The sequence below is a fragment of the Anticarsia gemmatalis genome, chromosome 25 (assembly GCF_050436995.1).
Source record: "Anticarsia gemmatalis isolate Benzon Research Colony breed Stoneville strain chromosome 25, ilAntGemm2 primary, whole genome shotgun sequence".
NCBI lineage: Eukaryota > Metazoa > Arthropoda > Insecta > Lepidoptera > Erebidae > Anticarsia > Anticarsia gemmatalis.
In genome coordinates this window covers 969,409-986,343 of record NC_134769.1, presented here as the reverse complement: position 1 = coordinate 986,343, position 16,935 = coordinate 969,409, and the positions used below count along the sequence as shown (strand labels likewise).

The following is a 16,935-nucleotide window of genomic DNA, read 5'->3' as shown; positions in this document are numbered from 1 at the left end:
AAAACAGCACCCTTGCTCAAAACACAAAATATGTTCTAGATGGGATTCGAACCTACGGCACGCGACCACGGCGGTTAATGAAACGCGTTGACGCTAAACTTGCAGGAGTGCTAAGCTATGCCTTACTGTACCAAGGACTTATGAGGCGTCCTTAGGTATGCATTAGGACCTCACTGACAGAGAACCTATCGCGTCGTGCTAATAATGTGCTTCCAGCCTTCTAGACCTTAAACAAAAGCGCAATAAAACAACAAATAACACGAAACCAAACTTTATTTATTGTCCTTTATTCTTAACATTACGTTTCTTAATCAAACTCCTAGAATCATCATTCAACTGCTGGAAGAATGCTTTAGATGTCTTCAACGACTTATCATCGGACTGTGCACCTTTCTGAGTATTCCTGTGCTCAGTAACCTTTTCAACTTTTCCCTTAGCCCGCTGTAGCTTCTTTTTTTTCCTTCTTTCTCTATTCTTGTCTGTCTTAGACCGTTCTTCTTTACTTAATAGGTCTCCTTTACGCTTTTTCTTGACCTCTTCTGGAGCGAGTAATGTGGCATCGCTTGTAGCAACCGGAGCAACCTCTTCCATAGATATAGCAGGAGTGTTACTAACAATTTTGACATCAGCTTGTGGTGCTTTCGGAGTATAATGATAATGGCACAACGCATCTAGTTTAGCAAACAACTTGTTCATAGCATCACGGACTTCTTTGTGGGCTTCCGGTTCTTTTTCTTCTTCTACTTCACCGGATAATGCTTGCTTCTGTTTGAGGTACTCTGCTTCGTAAACTTGAGCTAAACTCTGCTTGCTTTTAGCATGGTCTAGAACTTCAGTTTTGCGGAATGTGAGTTGGTCATCCACAGGCTTTTCTTTCTTTTCAACGTCGTCCCATGCTTTATCTTTGATTCTACGTCTGATTATATCTTCTAAAGTAAGTGTTGTCTGTTCTGTGATGATTGGTGGCGGTCTGCTTGTGAGATCGAAGTCAACTACTTCTTCCAACAAAGAGTTTTGTGGACGTTTAGTTGCGTCAACTTCTCCTTTCAACTGCCACGGAGCATCAGACAAAGTTTTCTCTTCTAATCTCTCAATTTGTTGTTTCAATCTCTGCTGTCTTAACTCAAACTCTGATTTCTTTTCGTCTACCTTTTTATTAGGCTGTGGCTCTTCTGAGTTAACTGATTCATCATCATCGTCATCAGAGGAATCATCTTCAACGGCAAATCTAACTCTTTTATCCTTATTCTTAGATTGTTCTTGCTCTTCTGATTCTTCAATTTCATTGTCATCTTCACTTTCCCCACTATCAGCTTCTTCATGGTCACTGTTTTCATCATCTTCAGCGATTTCTTCACCTTGTTCATCATCATGCTCATCAATCTCATCACCTCCATCTTGTTCTATACCATCATCATAATAATCTTTTCCATTTTGTTCCAGTTCCTCATTTTCCCCATTCTGTTCTTCATCAAAGAAATCTTTATACATGACTGTTTTACCACCTTCTTCATCAGCCGAATCCTCATCATCAATATCTTCAAAATAATCTATTGATTCTTCACTATCCGACCCTGCCTTTCTATCAGGCTTCTCCTCATTCAACAAGAACTTCTCCATTTCTTGCAATTTGAAAAATTGGTCATCCACTATTGAAGGTCTTACTTTTGATTTAGGCAGGGACGGCTTGTTTTTCTTAGGTTTTTCAATGACATCTTCGTTTTCAGATTCTGAGACCAATTGCTCTTCTTCTGACATGGGTTCTTCATTGTCTGGTGCCTGTACGCTCTTGGTTTTCTCTTTGGAAGTCGTTACAGGAAATTGTAGATCGTTTTTCGGTGATATACAGTTTGCTACGTCCCATACAAGTTGGTCCCAACACTCAGAGTTTTGAAGCTCAATTTGCTGCCAAATCTGCTCCTCATCAAACTCCTGAACAATAAGCTCGGGCAACGCACTCTTCTTCTCTTTATTGGCAACTTTTTCTTGTGTTTTTGTATAGTCGTATAAGGATTTTACTAAGCTTTTTATATCATCTTTTACGTCTGTTTGCACTGATAAAAATTTCACTGGTTTTTCAGTGAAAACGTTAAATTTATCCAGAATATTATCTAATTTCGTATTAGCCATGATTGTGTTGGTTTATAACCCTAGTAGTATAATGTTTTTATGTGATTCTCACATGAAAATACAGTAAAAGCACCTTTGATTACAATAAAACCACATGCGGTTTGGTTAATGTGACAGAAATGACAAATATGACAGGAGTCAAGTCGGCTTTGACACTATGTTTGATTTTTCCAATATCTTGATAAAAGCCTTTTTAGCTAGATAATAAATGTAATTAGAATTAAACCAATTGCTATTAATGTTTATTTAATTATTTTATTAGAGCATATTACATAAAAAAACAACTGATATAGTGGCAATAAAAAGAAAAATACCTACAACAACACCACATCTGAGTAAGTAGAGTCTATGGTATTCGTTCAGAAATTATCGTACATTCACCCCGTCTAACAAAAGTCATCAACTCGCGTCACAACTTCTATCTGTAATTCATTCATTCGTCCATTATTTTTTATTTATTTTCGTTTTATATTGTGGAAATCGTGATGATAGAGTGAAAAATTTGCGTTTCTAAGTGTATTGTGAAGTTTATTATTACACTCTATCAAGAAGGCAAGACACAATAAATGTGTACAATATAGTAACTCCTCCGCAAATATCAACAAGGTGAGCGAACAACGTAACTGTATATTTTGTTGGTGAATACATTTTTCACTCGAATGACCGTAGCTTGTCCTCCAAACAGTTAGAATAATAAATAAATGTGATTAATCTATTATTTCTGTAAAGATTTCATGTCGAAAGACAGTAAATTGATACAAAATCATTAATAATACCACGGCTACGTATCCAAAAAGTGAAAGGTGTGGATGAAAGAAGTGGTATTTTACATGAACGCGAGGCAAATTGTCACGGGCAATGCTTTTTAATGTAAATGAGTGCTTCAACAAAGGGTTATTTGTTAACCGAAGGTGAACTAATGCAAGTTCAAGTTGACTTTACTTGTAATTTGTAAGGCCCTGAGAAGTATTATGTAGTTCTAGTTTCGTTTGTAAAGTGTGGTGATCATTCTGAGCCATCTTGCATTTGGCAAAATGTTATTGCTCTAGTAAATCAGCTTTACACTGTATTCTTGTAAGTACAATTTTTCTATTATATGTCTTTAAGGCTGTATATAGAACAGTTAAAATTACTTGTAGCCATAAACAATAACTTTTTAAAGGTCTGTATTTGAAATTACCCAAAAATATTCATGAGCTATTTATAAAGATTGTACCTCCATGCTCCTCCAACCTATCCTCGTGGAGATTAATGCATGATTTTGTGTAGGTATGTATTTATGCTATTCTCAAAACTACTTGTTTAATTCACAGTTGTAGATAAGAATTGATCATTTTGACTGTGAGTATAGCTGTCACTGCAAAATATCCCTGACTCAAAAAATCTCGTACCATACTGACCATACACTATTATTATTTTTGTACAGGTAATGGGCAACCTAGTGTTGAAGTTATTCAAGCCACCCGAGGACCTTTGATATGTTATCTATCTATCTATACATATTAAGTCACACATCCTGACTGACTAACTGATAGGTTTAAATATGGGATTGAATAAACTTTTATTTTTCTGAACTTAAAATATATGTAAGCGGAGCCACACGGGCCCACTAGTTATTGCATATTGACAGTTTATTGTTGTTGGTATTCCAGGCACGATGGAAGGCCAGGACCAGTTGGAGATGAAGTTCAGCGGCAGCAGTGAGGTGGGGGGACTGGAGCTCTGCATTGTGTGTGGAGACAGAGCTTCAGGGAGACATTATGGAGCTATCAGCTGTGAAGGTAAGTGTTTGTGCTTATTATCATTGACTTAGTCTCTCAGTTATGTGAATTCTAAGATGTATAATGGGCTGAAATGGCCAGAAAAAAAAAGTTGCCACTTTATTTGTAAAGCAAAAGTATCTATATAATTTTAAAACTGAGTGCATTCAGTTTTCAAGACTTATCAATGTGAAACTGGTGCTGTAAAATAGTAATTAATAGAATGAAAAAGTGGAGATGGTCAATTAACAATGATCTGGTTGTCTTTGAGATAACCTAAGGTATCAACTGACTGGTCAAAATGGACAGAGAAATACCTACAGGACACAAAATCATTCAAAATATAAAAATAAATTGCACTTGTGTACATTTTCCATTACTCTTTCATTCCAGGGTGTAAAGGTTTCTTCAAGCGTTCAATCCGTAAGAAACTAGGCTACCAGTGTCGGGGCAGCATGAACTGCGAGGTGACGAAGCATCACCGCAACCGCTGCCAGTACTGCCGCCTGCAGAAGTGCCTCGCGTGCGGCATGAGGAGTGACTGTGAGTATTGGGACCACTACAACATGATTACATGCTTACTTCTATCAATGTGATAATGTAGTAGATTTTGGGAGAGTTCCAAAACTGAATGATTGACTGACTGAAACTACTGGGCTTCTTATTCCTTAGACAGTGTAGAAGATACAAAAAAAAGTTTTCTCTAAACTAGGATAATGTCTGATCCCTCATTTTAGCAGAAAGCCTATGTCCGTCAAAGGTACAGTTACAGATTTAATCATTACCATATAAAACAAACGAAACATTTGTTTTTCATGGCTCACCAGTCACACAATGTCGAAAATTTAAGGATATTTTGAATTTATTTTAATCAATGTTAATATTCCGCTTGAAAACATAGGCTCTGTTCGATCAGGACTCATCAACCATCATGAAATAGTAAGCTTATTTTAATTGAAATCGGTTCTTAGCCGGGTAGGAATATCATAAAAAAGCTTCAATAATAATAATATAACTTTAAATTCTGGTTAAGTTGGCATGAATGTTCTGATGAGCAATAATTCTTGCACTGTATGACGCAGCGGTCCAGCACGAGCGGAAGCCCATCGTGGACAAGAGCAAGGGCGCGGAGAGGGACCCCATGCACGACAGACAGGCGGCTTACTCCAAGTTCCTTGGACTCGCTGGACAGGGACAATCTGGACAGGTGTGTACATAAAATCGGCAATGCTCATCGAGCCATCAATGACGGTAGTCTTAGGGACAATGGCCTGAGGGTGAAACCTAATTTCGCTAAAATATTCTGTTTCATGGAAACCGTAATTTATCTAGTATGAAATATAACAAAAAGTGCTATTAGACACGGCGAAATTTTTGGAGCCATCGACAATACTCGTTGGTTCTTGGTATAGCAAATAACGGCTATACCCCAAACAAAATTATTTGCTTATAATTATACATGGAACTAATTTTGTGAATGGCAAAACGTTCGGGTTTAACAGGCGTCATTATGAAAGTTATTTTTTACAGACAATTGTTATTACTAAGCTCAGTGATAGGAATAAGTGTTAAATCAAAACTTTTGTTATCAGATAAACCCCAAGGAAGAGCCGAGCGATGCATTCGGCGCAGTTTCTCCCGCCGCACCTGCTATTAACTTCGCGCTCGCCGCAGCTGTCGCTTTCAATAAAGGAAACCCAGGTAACCAAAAAACCATTTTCCTTTAGAACTAACTGTAAGTATTTTCGTCCACGTACGTCAGTTTCCCAGGCAAAATAGTAACCTTAAGGTATACCCTGTAAATAAACTACAAGCTTTTACCCGCAAATTAGTCCGCGTAAAGAGATTTCTCAAAGTAATAAGTATCCTATGTGCTAATCCTATATAATAAGCTAGCAAGTTGCGTCAAAGGCAATTGCTAGTTTTGGTGTGTTTGAGTAACAAATGTCCATTAAAAAATGCATTTTTTCGCATTTATCTAATATATAAAATTCTCGCGTCACAGTTTTCGTTGAAATTTGGTGAGCATATTGACTAGGTCTGAGAATCGGCCAACTTCTATTTTTCGTACACCTAAGTGACACATTTTTATTTATATGGCAAAGCAACGTTTGCCGGGTCAGTTAGTAACATTATATTATTATGTTATTTGTGTACAGTGTCTCCATACCTGGCTCCCGGCAACCCGAGCGACATCGAGGGTGCTCGCCGACAACAACTCATGTTACAGACACAACTAGCCAAGAATCTATTCAAAATGGGACAGTTTGGTAAGAATACTGTAGCCAACTTAACATTTGTATTTTGTTGATCGTTGATTGTTATGTAGAAGTGTTTTCATATTGTATTCTTCGAGAGTACTAAGTTTATTTATTTTCTTGATGCAGAGTGTGATACAATAATATGATATAATCAATTTTATAGTTGCAGTTACTGTATGTTTTACTCTTTGAAAGAAAGAATCGATTTAAAAATTATGGTCTACTATATTTTCTGCGAATTTTCTGTGGTAACTAACTTATGTTAATTTGCTTTTAGGAGCGATAAATGAATATCTACAGTCAGCATACGGCGCTACACCCCCTGAAGTCCCGTTGGCCGCTCTACACGCCGCCGCTGAAACACAACAGACTGAAGGTATGTTTTTATTTCTTGTAAATATTGGAGATCAGAAATTCAATAAGATAAATCATAGCGGCCTTTTTAAATGCATGGCGCCCTTTTTAAATGCATGGCGCCTTCTGTAACGTTAACGTAATTCGTTACTTTACATGAATTGTTTGCGTTTATATTTTCGAGAACGTTTCCCGAACAGTAATGTTACGTTTGTGTTTAGAATTAGAAAAACAACTTTTACGACGACCTTGCTGTTAAAAGATTTTCCCGCTCTATGCGTTATTTACAGGAAATTTAAAAAATAAATTTTCACTACCGTAGTAACTTCATACTTTAAGCCTTTATTTGTACTGATTATGTCTAATAACATGCTGTGTATTTATCCAGCAGACAACGAGTCTTTAATCCTGAGCACGGCGGGATCCCAGCAGCTGTGCGTGTCTCTCCCCAGCGCGGCCCCGGCCCACCTGCGCCTGCACGCCACGTGCGAGGCGGGCGCCCGCCTGCTGGCTGCCGCAGCTCGCTGGCTCAGGGCCGTGCCTGCTGCTGCTGCACTACCGTGAGTGATACACTGGAAACTGCTAGTTTAGAAAACTATAGAGATTATTATTAACCAACAAAGTAATAGATTCCGGGCACGAAGGGTTAGACTTAAAAGTTAACATATATACTAATATACCTATCTGTCATCACGGCTGCTGTAGATAGATAATACACCTACATTTCGCTGATTTACAATATTCTTGCCATGTAACAGGGAACTAGTTCATTCCATACAGAATACATTTTACTAAACTCCAAGGTCTAATGTATATATTCTTAAATCCTAATCCTAATTACAAAAACTTGATACCACACAGGGGCGTAGCTCTCTACCGCCGTATCTGCCGTATCAATTATACGGGGCCACGGGGGCCCCCAAAAGTGTGTAAGGAAAAAGAAATAATAATAATTATTATATTTTTTATTATTATTATTTAATATAATTTTCTTTTGTGTAAAATCTTTACCCCCAAACAATATAAGGGCCCCAAACAATTTTTTATACGGGGTCCCGCCAATGCACGCTACGCCACTGATACCACGTTACCTTACCTGGGAACCAAATCTGAGACTTCATGATCTAAAATCATACATGACCACTACTACTCTGAAATTAATTGAATTTAAAACAAACTTTTTTCTTTCCAGTTTCGAGATCCAAGTGACTCTTCTAAAGAAATGTTGGCCGGAGCTGTTCGTGCTGTGTCTGTCGATGTTCTCCCAACAGCTGTCTCTCGCGACCTTGTTGCCGCAGATGGTCAGTCACCTGCAGGCCGTGCTCCGGGAGCGAGCCACCAGCGACTGTGTGGACCGCTCCAATGACATGACCATGCCCGAGGTGAGTAGTACAATAGAACCTATGGTCTAACAACTTAGTAGAGAACTGTAGCATCAAACAAACACGGGATTTGGAAGTAAACTAATTTATTGCATCATTGAGAGACAAAAACACAGTTGACCAATATCACAAACAATAATATTAGTGTTGGCCAACACCAGCATAAGTAATTTTAGTGTTAGCCCACAGCATTAATGTTGGCCATCTTTACAAGAACCTTAGGATACAGACTTTATTTTGTTTATAATTAACTAGCTGACCCGCGGAACTTCGCTTGCGTCACATAAGAGAGAATTGGTCAAAATTTTCCCCGTTTTTGTAACATTTTTTATTGGTACTCTGCTCCTATTGGTCGTAACGTGATGATATATAGCCTCAAATCGGACCAGTAGATCCTGAGATTAGCACGTTCAGACAAACAAACAAACTCTTCAGCTTTAAAAATTAGTATAGATATTTTTGTGATAGTGTGTATTTTCAAAATAACTGTATGAAACAGCCGTCCCCCACCGTCAGCTGCATAAGATGATATTCTCCTGAATTTTGTAAACTTCATCCAGCCGCAAAGCTTGCGTACAAGGCTCTATTAAGCGTCTATATGTTTCTGTGTGACTTTAGGAAGTTATGTGCGTATTAGAAATAATTATCACTCATTCCATCATCGTGATGCAACCTTGCATGTCTGTGAGTTCTATACAGTTCTTGTAGGTATGCAAAGTCTTGCACTTTTTTTTTCTTGGGTAATGCATGAAATTGCATCCCCTACGCCCGGGGGAGCGCAGCAATATGTGGGGCTCTCTTAACCAGAAGGGCTAGACCTATCCACTGAACCAAACCAAGGTATTGCCTTCTCGTCGCTAAGTGCCGGGGCTACGGTAGCACCTTCGGTCAACTGGCAAACGTGGTCATAACTTAATCTTTCCCTCATTACGGGAGAGTCTTGTCCAGCAGTAGGACAGTAATGTGTTAAGTTTAAATATGTGTTGTCTTAGATCACGGCGGCGGACTACTCGGACGAGCGCGTGGCGGAGGTGAGCGGCTCGCTGTCGCGCCTGCAGCAGTTCGTGGCGCACATGGAGCAGCTGCGCGTCACGGAGCGGGAACATGCGCATCTGCGCGCGCTGTGTCTCTTCTCACCCGGTATGTACACACGCGCCGTGTTACTTTGTGTGTCTGAATATAGGTATAAGGCGCTGTGACGAAGTTAAATTTAAAAATAATCGCTAGTCTAACTAAGAAAGACAAGAGATTAAGGTATATAATGCTGGTGATGGAATGGTAAGACGATGCCGATGTTACATCTCTATCTATGACTTAGTCTCCTCATAGAACTAAAATTACACAGGACTTCCGAATTGTAAAACTCCGCCGAATAGTTATTTTAGAGGTTTTCTTACAAGAAATTCTTAACAGAATTCATGACAATGACAACTTACTTAGCAAACTTTATTATTTGAGACAAATTTTTATAAGTTCTCCCTAAACTTTTCCCCACAGATGGCGTACCAGACTTCTTAACCCGTAAACTTCAAGACTATCAGATCAAAGTGCTTCGTTCTCTCCGCACATGTTGCCAGCCCGACGAAGACAGGCTGGCAACGTTGCTCCTTCAGCTGCCGGTGTTGAGGTCATTCACCGGACCCTTCCTCGAAGATGTGTTCTTTGTAGGATTCGTCGGTGACGTCAGCATTGATGACGTCATACCTTATTTATTGAATGCTGAACGCTAGTGTGAGTAGTGGATAGATTTTAATAGCAACTACATTGTGTAAATGTCTTAACTGAGTTATAGTTGTGACTGGAAATTGCAAACTGTAGCTTTTATTTCAAGAAACAATAATTGTAGCGACACACCTACGCATTGTTTGCCGTCAAATATTCGGTACAACACGCTCGAGCCCCAACAGTCGAAATTGCGTCGCGTTCAAATTAGTGTTCGTTAGTTAGTAGTGTTCGCAGGTGTGTCGCTACTCTTAATAACACGTCAAGGGGCAGATTTGCAGTCGTTGGTCTTAATAAAATCAGTATGCAGTCGCGGTTTGCAGTAGAACTTGAAAATAGCTAGGTTGGTAATTGCGACTATTTGAGTGTTTTGTTTCTCGATGATTTATGTTTTATGTGCAATAAATACACGTCTATAACTTCTATAAGTAAAGATGTTGCATGAAAGAAAATTATATCAAGATTATGCTTTTTAGATACTGTTCCCGTATTGCAAGTTTGCAACGCGTTTGCGACTGCTGTACAAAACAAAATCTTCAAGCTTTTTGTCATGAAATTCTCAGTCTATCTACCTGTAAATGACTGATATTATAACAATTGAATTATAAAAATTATATTTAAGATTAGTGTCAAAATAATTTGAGCCACCCACATTTATAAAATATTTTTGTTTTAAGTAAAAACTAAGCCAGTGTAAGATTTAAGTGTAATGGTGCTTCCGTTTTTCGGGAAACATTCCTTCCATGATATATTATTTATAATTTTAATTAAATAAAAGGCCTACATGCGTGTAACGCACAATTTCGAAAAGGGTTCCTTTTCTTTTACATTGAATTCGGTCGCGAACCTCTCCCTACGGTTACGGCTTCGCGCCGCGAGAGGCAGGATTGTACTTTTATATTATTTTAAAGAAAAATCAAGAAATTGTAAAGGGCATTAACTGAACATGTTTGGAATAATCAATTTTAGGGTACATTAATATTTATTTGTACACTCACAATGGAAAGATTTTTAAACAAAAGTAACTACACATTTTATATTTTTATTGTGAAAATGTTTTTAACGGTAACTTCATCTATGTATAATTGCTATAGGATTTTAATTATATTTTTAAGTATTTTAAAACTTAGTTAATAAGTATATTTGTAAACTTTTAATAATAATTTTATGTAAAATTGATAGATGTTTTTAAATAAGCTCAAACATTACTTTGTATACAATTTTTACCAGTTGAGGTATATTGTAAGCAAGTGCCTTTGAATAAAAGATCTAATAAATTGATAAACATTTGACTAATACGTATTTTTAATATTTATCCGCTTTATATATTTAATACTTTTGAATGCCTTTGTGGCGCAGTTGGTACTGTATCCGACTGCGAACCACGAGGTCCCGAGGGTTGGATTCACAAGTCAGACAAAGAGTTATTTGGCCTTTTTAAAAAAAATCTTCTCAATGGTATTCTGTAGTCTAATAACATGCCCTATGGCAATAGGCTTGCACCATACTACATAGGACTACCATTGTTAGTGGCGAAATGTGGTTATATTTCATACACCTCCACCTAAGCTTCAACAAGCCTAATATGTACATATGATAAAGATTTTTTATTTAAAGATAACAATTTAAACAAGAAATAGTAAAATAGATTTATTATAATTTTCAAATATAAAACCAACAAGTACAATACGCTTACAATTAATACTTAATTACTTACAGGCTTTTAGTATCAAGTGCAATTTTATCACATTATCCAATTCAATTGAAGTGTTTACATATTTGTGCATTGATAACGGTTACTATCCTTCAGTGGCTTGATATCACCTTTTACATGCCCTTAATACCCTTACATAATAATAGAACACTACAATAATAAATGATTTGTAAAACTGTTTTAAAACGAATAAAAAAGAAATTAAGCTTAATATTATTAACTTAATAGTCAACCCATATCATTCATACATCATTAGCCTAGCCTTGCTTCCAACTATGTTGTGGTTGGCTTCCAATTTCACTGGATGCAGCTAAATTCCTGTATTTTACATGGAGCAGTTGCCTATAGAAGGTCCACAACCTGGTTACCCAAGTTATAGCAGTCTGATACACCTCGATAAGACTTGGTTATCAAAATTTGAAATATTTTTTCAGTCTTTGACAGTATGAAGTTCATTGGTTGACTAATTAACTTCAATACTTTCAAGGCTCAGCAGGCTTCTCTCCGTCCCATTGGACAATCTCCTTGTTATACCACACATACCTCCCTCGAACAGAGTCATCGGCATCTAAAGCCAGGAACAGTGGAGCGGCGGCACCTTCGTCAATGGACAGGGGGCCTTTGTGTGAAGACATGTCTGTGTCCACATAGCCAGGGTGCACGGAGTTCACTTTGATATCTGTGGGATATGATTACAGTTTAGTAATTTGAATAACTTATAATCACACTAGCTGACCCGCGCAACTTCGCTTGCGTCACATAAGAGAGAATGGGTCATAATTTTCCCCGTTTTTGTAACAGTTTTTCTGGTACTCTGCTTCTATTGGTCGTAGCTTGATGATATATAACCTCGATAAACGGGCTATCTAACATTGAAATAATTTTTCAAATCGGACCCTTAATTTCTAGCTTTATAATATAAGTATAGATTATTTGTGCGATCCACAAATAATTGTTTTGTGTCTGGTTTTATAATATTAGTAGGATCTGTCTACCAAATTTCATCAAAGATTTTCAATAGTTCTTGTGTGAAGGTAGTTTGGAAGAAACAATCATGAGGAATGACATGTCCGACAGTTGTTTAACACAGCTCGTTAAAGAATGTTGCATTTAAGTTAATAAAACTTTGTATGATACGTTTGTGGGGTTTTCTCTAAAACTACTGAATTATTTCACGATTTTTTTTACTAATACATAGCTTAATTATTCCTTAACAACATAATATGCTTTTTTTCACGAAAAATATTCTCATAATTATTTATATCTCTTAATATAACGAAGTCGCGCTAAGGCATATCCGCCATTAAAACAGTTGCCATGACAACGGATTTTTGTTATTTCAATGTCATCATAATATTGATTATTCGCGACTTCTTGACTTCACTTGAATTTTCCCGGGAAATGCGTCATTTTCACGGGGTAAAAAGTAGCCTATGTCCTTTCTCGGGTATCAAAATATCTCCACACAAAATTTCATGCAAATTGGTTCAGTAGTTTAGGCGTGATTGAGTAGCAGACAGACAGACAGACAGACAGACAGACAGAGTTACTTTCGAATTTATAATATTAGTATGGATAGGGAACTTAATTGTTTTATCTTAATAGCTGCTCAGGAATAATAAGTGTGGTTTTGTGTATTTAGATGTGAATTTCTCATTTCCAAGGACTTCAGATATGTTGAATCTTAGACAAAAATTTAAACAGAAATGGATTTTCAATAAAATTGACTTTTTCTCATCTTTTATATTTGTTACTAGGTAGGTATGTAATCTACACTCAGTTTGTGATCTTTACATAACAGATAAAAAAATGTATAAATATAGTTACCAAATCGCCCGAGTTATGATTATAGTTTGTTTGTAAACTGATAAAACAACTCACCTCGACTGTTCAACATTCTCTGTTGAATATTAGTAAGAGCAGTGACACCAACTTTAGACACCACATATGAGGAGTTGCCCCACTCCGCGGCATGAGTACCGGCCTGTGCAGCATCTACATACTGCTGCATCAGTTTGGACAGTTCTGGAACTGTCAGTTTCTCGTCTTTAAGTTTATCTCTCAATTCTTTACTCGGTATAAGCTTCAAACGGCCGCAAGAACTAGAAATGTTGACCACTCTTGCGCCATTTTTCAATAAAGGAAACAGAGTCTCGCATGTAGAAACCAAAGAGAAGTAATTTACAAACAAAGTTTCTTTCGCTTGCACAGATGTCGGCTCCGGTGCCGCGCTTTTAAAAGCAATGGCGGCATTATTCACCAAAATATCAATCCCTTCGTATTTACTCTTGATGTAGTCGCGGAAAGTTTCCAGACTTTTCTTATCTGTCACGTCTAGTTGATGATACTGCGGTTTAAGGCCCTCTTTGTTAAGATCTTCAACCGCCTTTTTACCGCGGCCGACGTCTCTTGATGTAAGATAAACTACGCCCTCAAAACGCTTACAAAGTCCCCTGACTATTGCAAAACCAATGCCTTTATTAGATCCTGTAACCACTGCGACTTTAGGAGCCATTTTAAACGAAATTACGATAGAAAATGCAAAAATAACACACGTACAGTAAAGGAAAGTTTTGAAACAAAAATGAATGTCAATTCAGACGACTACAGAAAATCAATCTGTCATTTTGATAAGGGCTTGACATTTGGTTTGTTTCGTTTTACGCTTCATATGTTGCCGATTATTACAAATCAGTATAAAAAATATGAACTACCTTAATCTAATATTCAAAGGGAAATTACATATTAGAAAAGTAGGTAACAATCACAAACGCGTTAATGATGATAAAAAATAATAATATTTGGTTTAACATAGTTCGACCTAATCGGATCGGATTAGTGTATTCCTGTCTCAAGGTCGCAGATGTCAAACACAAGGCCATGCAACGGGCGCGCCGTTTTGTTTTTGTCGTTTTGGCACATTAATTCAAAATTAATATCGATCTCAAATTACCTACCACACAACATAATTTCTGTTACTTCCTTGTCTGAACCAGTTTGAATATTGCGTAACTGCGTAATCATTTTTAACTGAACCATGGCTCCGAAAGTCGCAGTAGTAACAGGAGCAAATAAGGGAATCGGTTTTGCTATAGTCAGGGGACTTTGCAAGCGTTTCGATGGTGTAGTTTATCTTACATCGAGAGATGTTGGCCGCGGGCAGAAGGCAGCTGAAGAACTGAACAAGGAGGGGCTGAAACCGGAGTATCACCAACTAGACGTGACTGTAAAGGAGAGTATTGAAGCTTTCCGCGACTACATCAAGAGTAAATACGATGGGATTGATATTTTGGTGAATAACGCCGCCATTGCGTTCAAACATGCAGCTACTGAGCCTGTGGCCGTGCAAGCAGAGGAAACACTGCGTATAAACTACTTCTCTTTATTGACTACGTGCGACATTTTGTTCCCGATATTGAAAAATGGCGCGCGAGTGGTTAACTTGTCGAGTTCTTTGGGTCACTTGAGTAATATTCCGAGTAAGGAACTGAGGAACAAGCTGAAGGATGAGAAGCTGACGGTGGCGGAGCTGAACAAGCTGATGCAGCAGTATGTGGATGCTGCTAAGGAAGGCACCCAGCTTGAAGATTGGGGTCACTCGTCGTACTCTGTGTCTAAAGTCGGAGTGGCGGCGCTGTCTAACATTCAACAGAGACTTCTCAATGACAGAGGTAAGGATATTAACAGTTCCATTTTGTAGTCTCAAGAACAGCTTGAAAGCCTGAAAGATCTTATTGGAATAAATATTGTCCATATACCTAATTGCAAAGAAACATCTACAGCCCTATAAGATTACTATTAGAATAGAATAGAACTTCCAATAATGTTTAAGTGCCCTCTCACTGCCTCACACATTAGACAACACATCATTATACATTTTTACAACTTTGCAGATAAACAATATTATCTTGAGTACACACACTTTAAACCTTGCATTGTTTTATATTTGTTTAATTATATTCATAAGTGACTAGACAAGGGCACTAGATCATGAACAAGTTAGACAAGATCTACCTAAATACAGTCCGTCTATCATTGGGCACTGATCTTTGCTTACAATAGAGAATTTATTTATTTATTATTTATTAGCAGGCATGCAGTTGTATAAAACTGGTTAATGTTTGTATCCTGGTAATTCAAAATGCTGTAATCCTTCATTAAATAAATATTTGTCTAGTCTATTTTTGAATGAGGCTTTACTTCACCAGACATGCTAAATAATTAATTAGAAATAGACTAGCATAAGTGTTAGAGGCACTCATAGCCAGTTGTATTCACTAGTTGATAAACAATCAGTGCCTGTCCTGGTCTACTAAGATAACACAACTTTGACTCTAGGTTGACCACCAACCACACATTAAAAAATTATAATATAATTAAGTATATTAATTTCTTTGCCCACAGACATCAAAGTGAACTCCGTCCACCCTGGCTATGTGGACACCGACATGACATCACACAAGGGTCCGTTGACCACCGACCAAGGGGCCCAAGCACCGTTATTCCTTGCACTTGATGCCGATGACTCTGTGCGCGGGAAGTTCGTGTGGTACAACAAGGAGGTGGTTGACTGGGACGGAGTTAGGCCCGAAGAACCTTACATTAAGGCTACATAAATAATGCAAGATCTTGCATTGTTTTAGGCCTGAATTCCTCTGGAATTCATCTATCTGAATCCAGAGGAATTCAGGCCTAAGCAGAGGCGGCCAACTTTTATTCCTAAGATGTATGGTTATAAGCTGATAGATTTAGTATCTACGTATACTAGTTTTTTTCATTTTGATTTGATTATTTCCACAATGTAGCGGTTGGCTACCTCTGTTATAGCGTGTAGGTTTAAGTATTATTGCTTTTTTTTGCTTGTTTTTGTACTTAACCTTTAATAAGACTATGTTCAGATGACAAATATCCCAGATCTTCAAGACTCTTGAGTGTTAACATGTTAAGTTGGATGGTACATAAGTACTTGCTGAGAGAAAAAATATTCTTATCTTTTTTAATGCAGTCTGAGTGATAGATAAAAAATCCCTGCAGTGTGGTTCTTGAATAAAATTCATCAGTAATCTGACATAGTCTATATTATTATGTTAAATTTTGCTAGTTTGATATGCCCTAGGCATTAGGTCCGCCTATGTATGTGTGTATTTTCAGTGTGATTATATTAATACGAGCTTCCGCCGCGACGTGGTTCACGTTAAAATTCATCTTCCATCAAAGAGATCTTCCATGACAAATTACTTCCAATATTATAATTATATTGAATGTCAAAATAACCTGTAAGATTCTCATAAGGGGTTAACCATTAATTATGTGTTGAGCCTCCCATCTTTCGAGCATCACGCGATTAATGGACACTCCCTAAGAAAAAGGTTTTGAAGTACAAAAATGTTATCATTAATGGACAAGTAGTTTCAGAGATGATTTAAACAAGACTAACAAAATACCTCTACAATCTACCTCATTCAATTATGTAGGTATATGTAAAAGTGTTCATAAACAATTGTCTTCATATTAAATATCTATTTAATAGTTTTTATGTATAAGTACTTATATAATATTCCTTTGCACTTGTTACTAACAAGTAATAATAAAGTTAGATTTTATGAATTTGT

General features: G+C 37.3%; 4 protein-coding genes across 5 annotated transcripts; 2 read left to right on the top strand and 2 right to left on the bottom strand.

Annotated features, from left to right (window-relative positions):
* Positions 1-255: 255 nt before the first annotated feature.
* LOC142983924 (U3 small nucleolar ribonucleoprotein MPP10) lies at positions 256-2,260 on the bottom strand. The gene has a single exon (XM_076131130.1). It carries the CDS (start codon positions 2,128-2,130, stop codon positions 277-279), a length of 1,854 nt encoding a protein of 617 aa, XP_075987245.1. The 5' UTR covers positions 2,131-2,260; the 3' UTR covers positions 256-276.
* Positions 2,261-2,516: 256 nt separating this feature from the next.
* Hr78 (Hormone-receptor-like in 78) lies at positions 2,517-10,905 on the top strand. Of its 2 annotated transcripts, none has more exons than XM_076130978.1 (11): positions 2,517-2,736; positions 3,783-3,911; positions 4,284-4,433; positions 4,973-5,097; positions 5,483-5,591; positions 6,050-6,160; positions 6,429-6,527; positions 6,897-7,065; positions 7,698-7,887; positions 8,880-9,027; positions 9,385-10,905. In XM_076130978.1, exons 2-11 carry the CDS (start codon positions 3,788-3,790, stop codon positions 9,615-9,617), a joined length of 1,458 nt encoding a protein of 485 aa, XP_075987093.1. In that variant the 5' UTR covers positions 2,517-2,736; positions 3,783-3,787; the 3' UTR covers positions 9,618-10,905. The 2 variants fall into 2 exon arrangements, with proteins under 2 accessions (XP_075987093.1, XP_075987092.1); XM_076130977.1 differs by having other exon boundaries at positions 6,894-7,065.
* A 341-nt stretch (positions 10,906-11,246) lies between these two features.
* LOC142983843 (carbonyl reductase [NADPH] 1-like) lies at positions 11,247-13,947 on the bottom strand. Its single transcript, XM_076130979.1, has 2 exons — positions 13,205-13,947; positions 11,247-12,002 (listed from the first exon to the last, which is right to left on the bottom strand). Exons 1-2 carry the CDS (start codon positions 13,836-13,838, stop codon positions 11,806-11,808), a joined length of 831 nt encoding a protein of 276 aa, XP_075987094.1. The 5' UTR covers positions 13,839-13,947; the 3' UTR covers positions 11,247-11,805.
* Positions 13,948-14,180: 233 nt separating this feature from the next.
* Positions 14,181-16,930, top strand: LOC142983932 (carbonyl reductase [NADPH] 1-like). The gene is made up of 2 exons (XM_076131144.1): positions 14,181-14,994; positions 15,728-16,930. Exons 1-2 carry the CDS (start codon positions 14,361-14,363, stop codon positions 15,937-15,939), a joined length of 846 nt encoding a protein of 281 aa, XP_075987259.1. The 5' UTR covers positions 14,181-14,360; the 3' UTR covers positions 15,940-16,930.
* Positions 16,931-16,935: the final 5 nt, after the last annotated feature.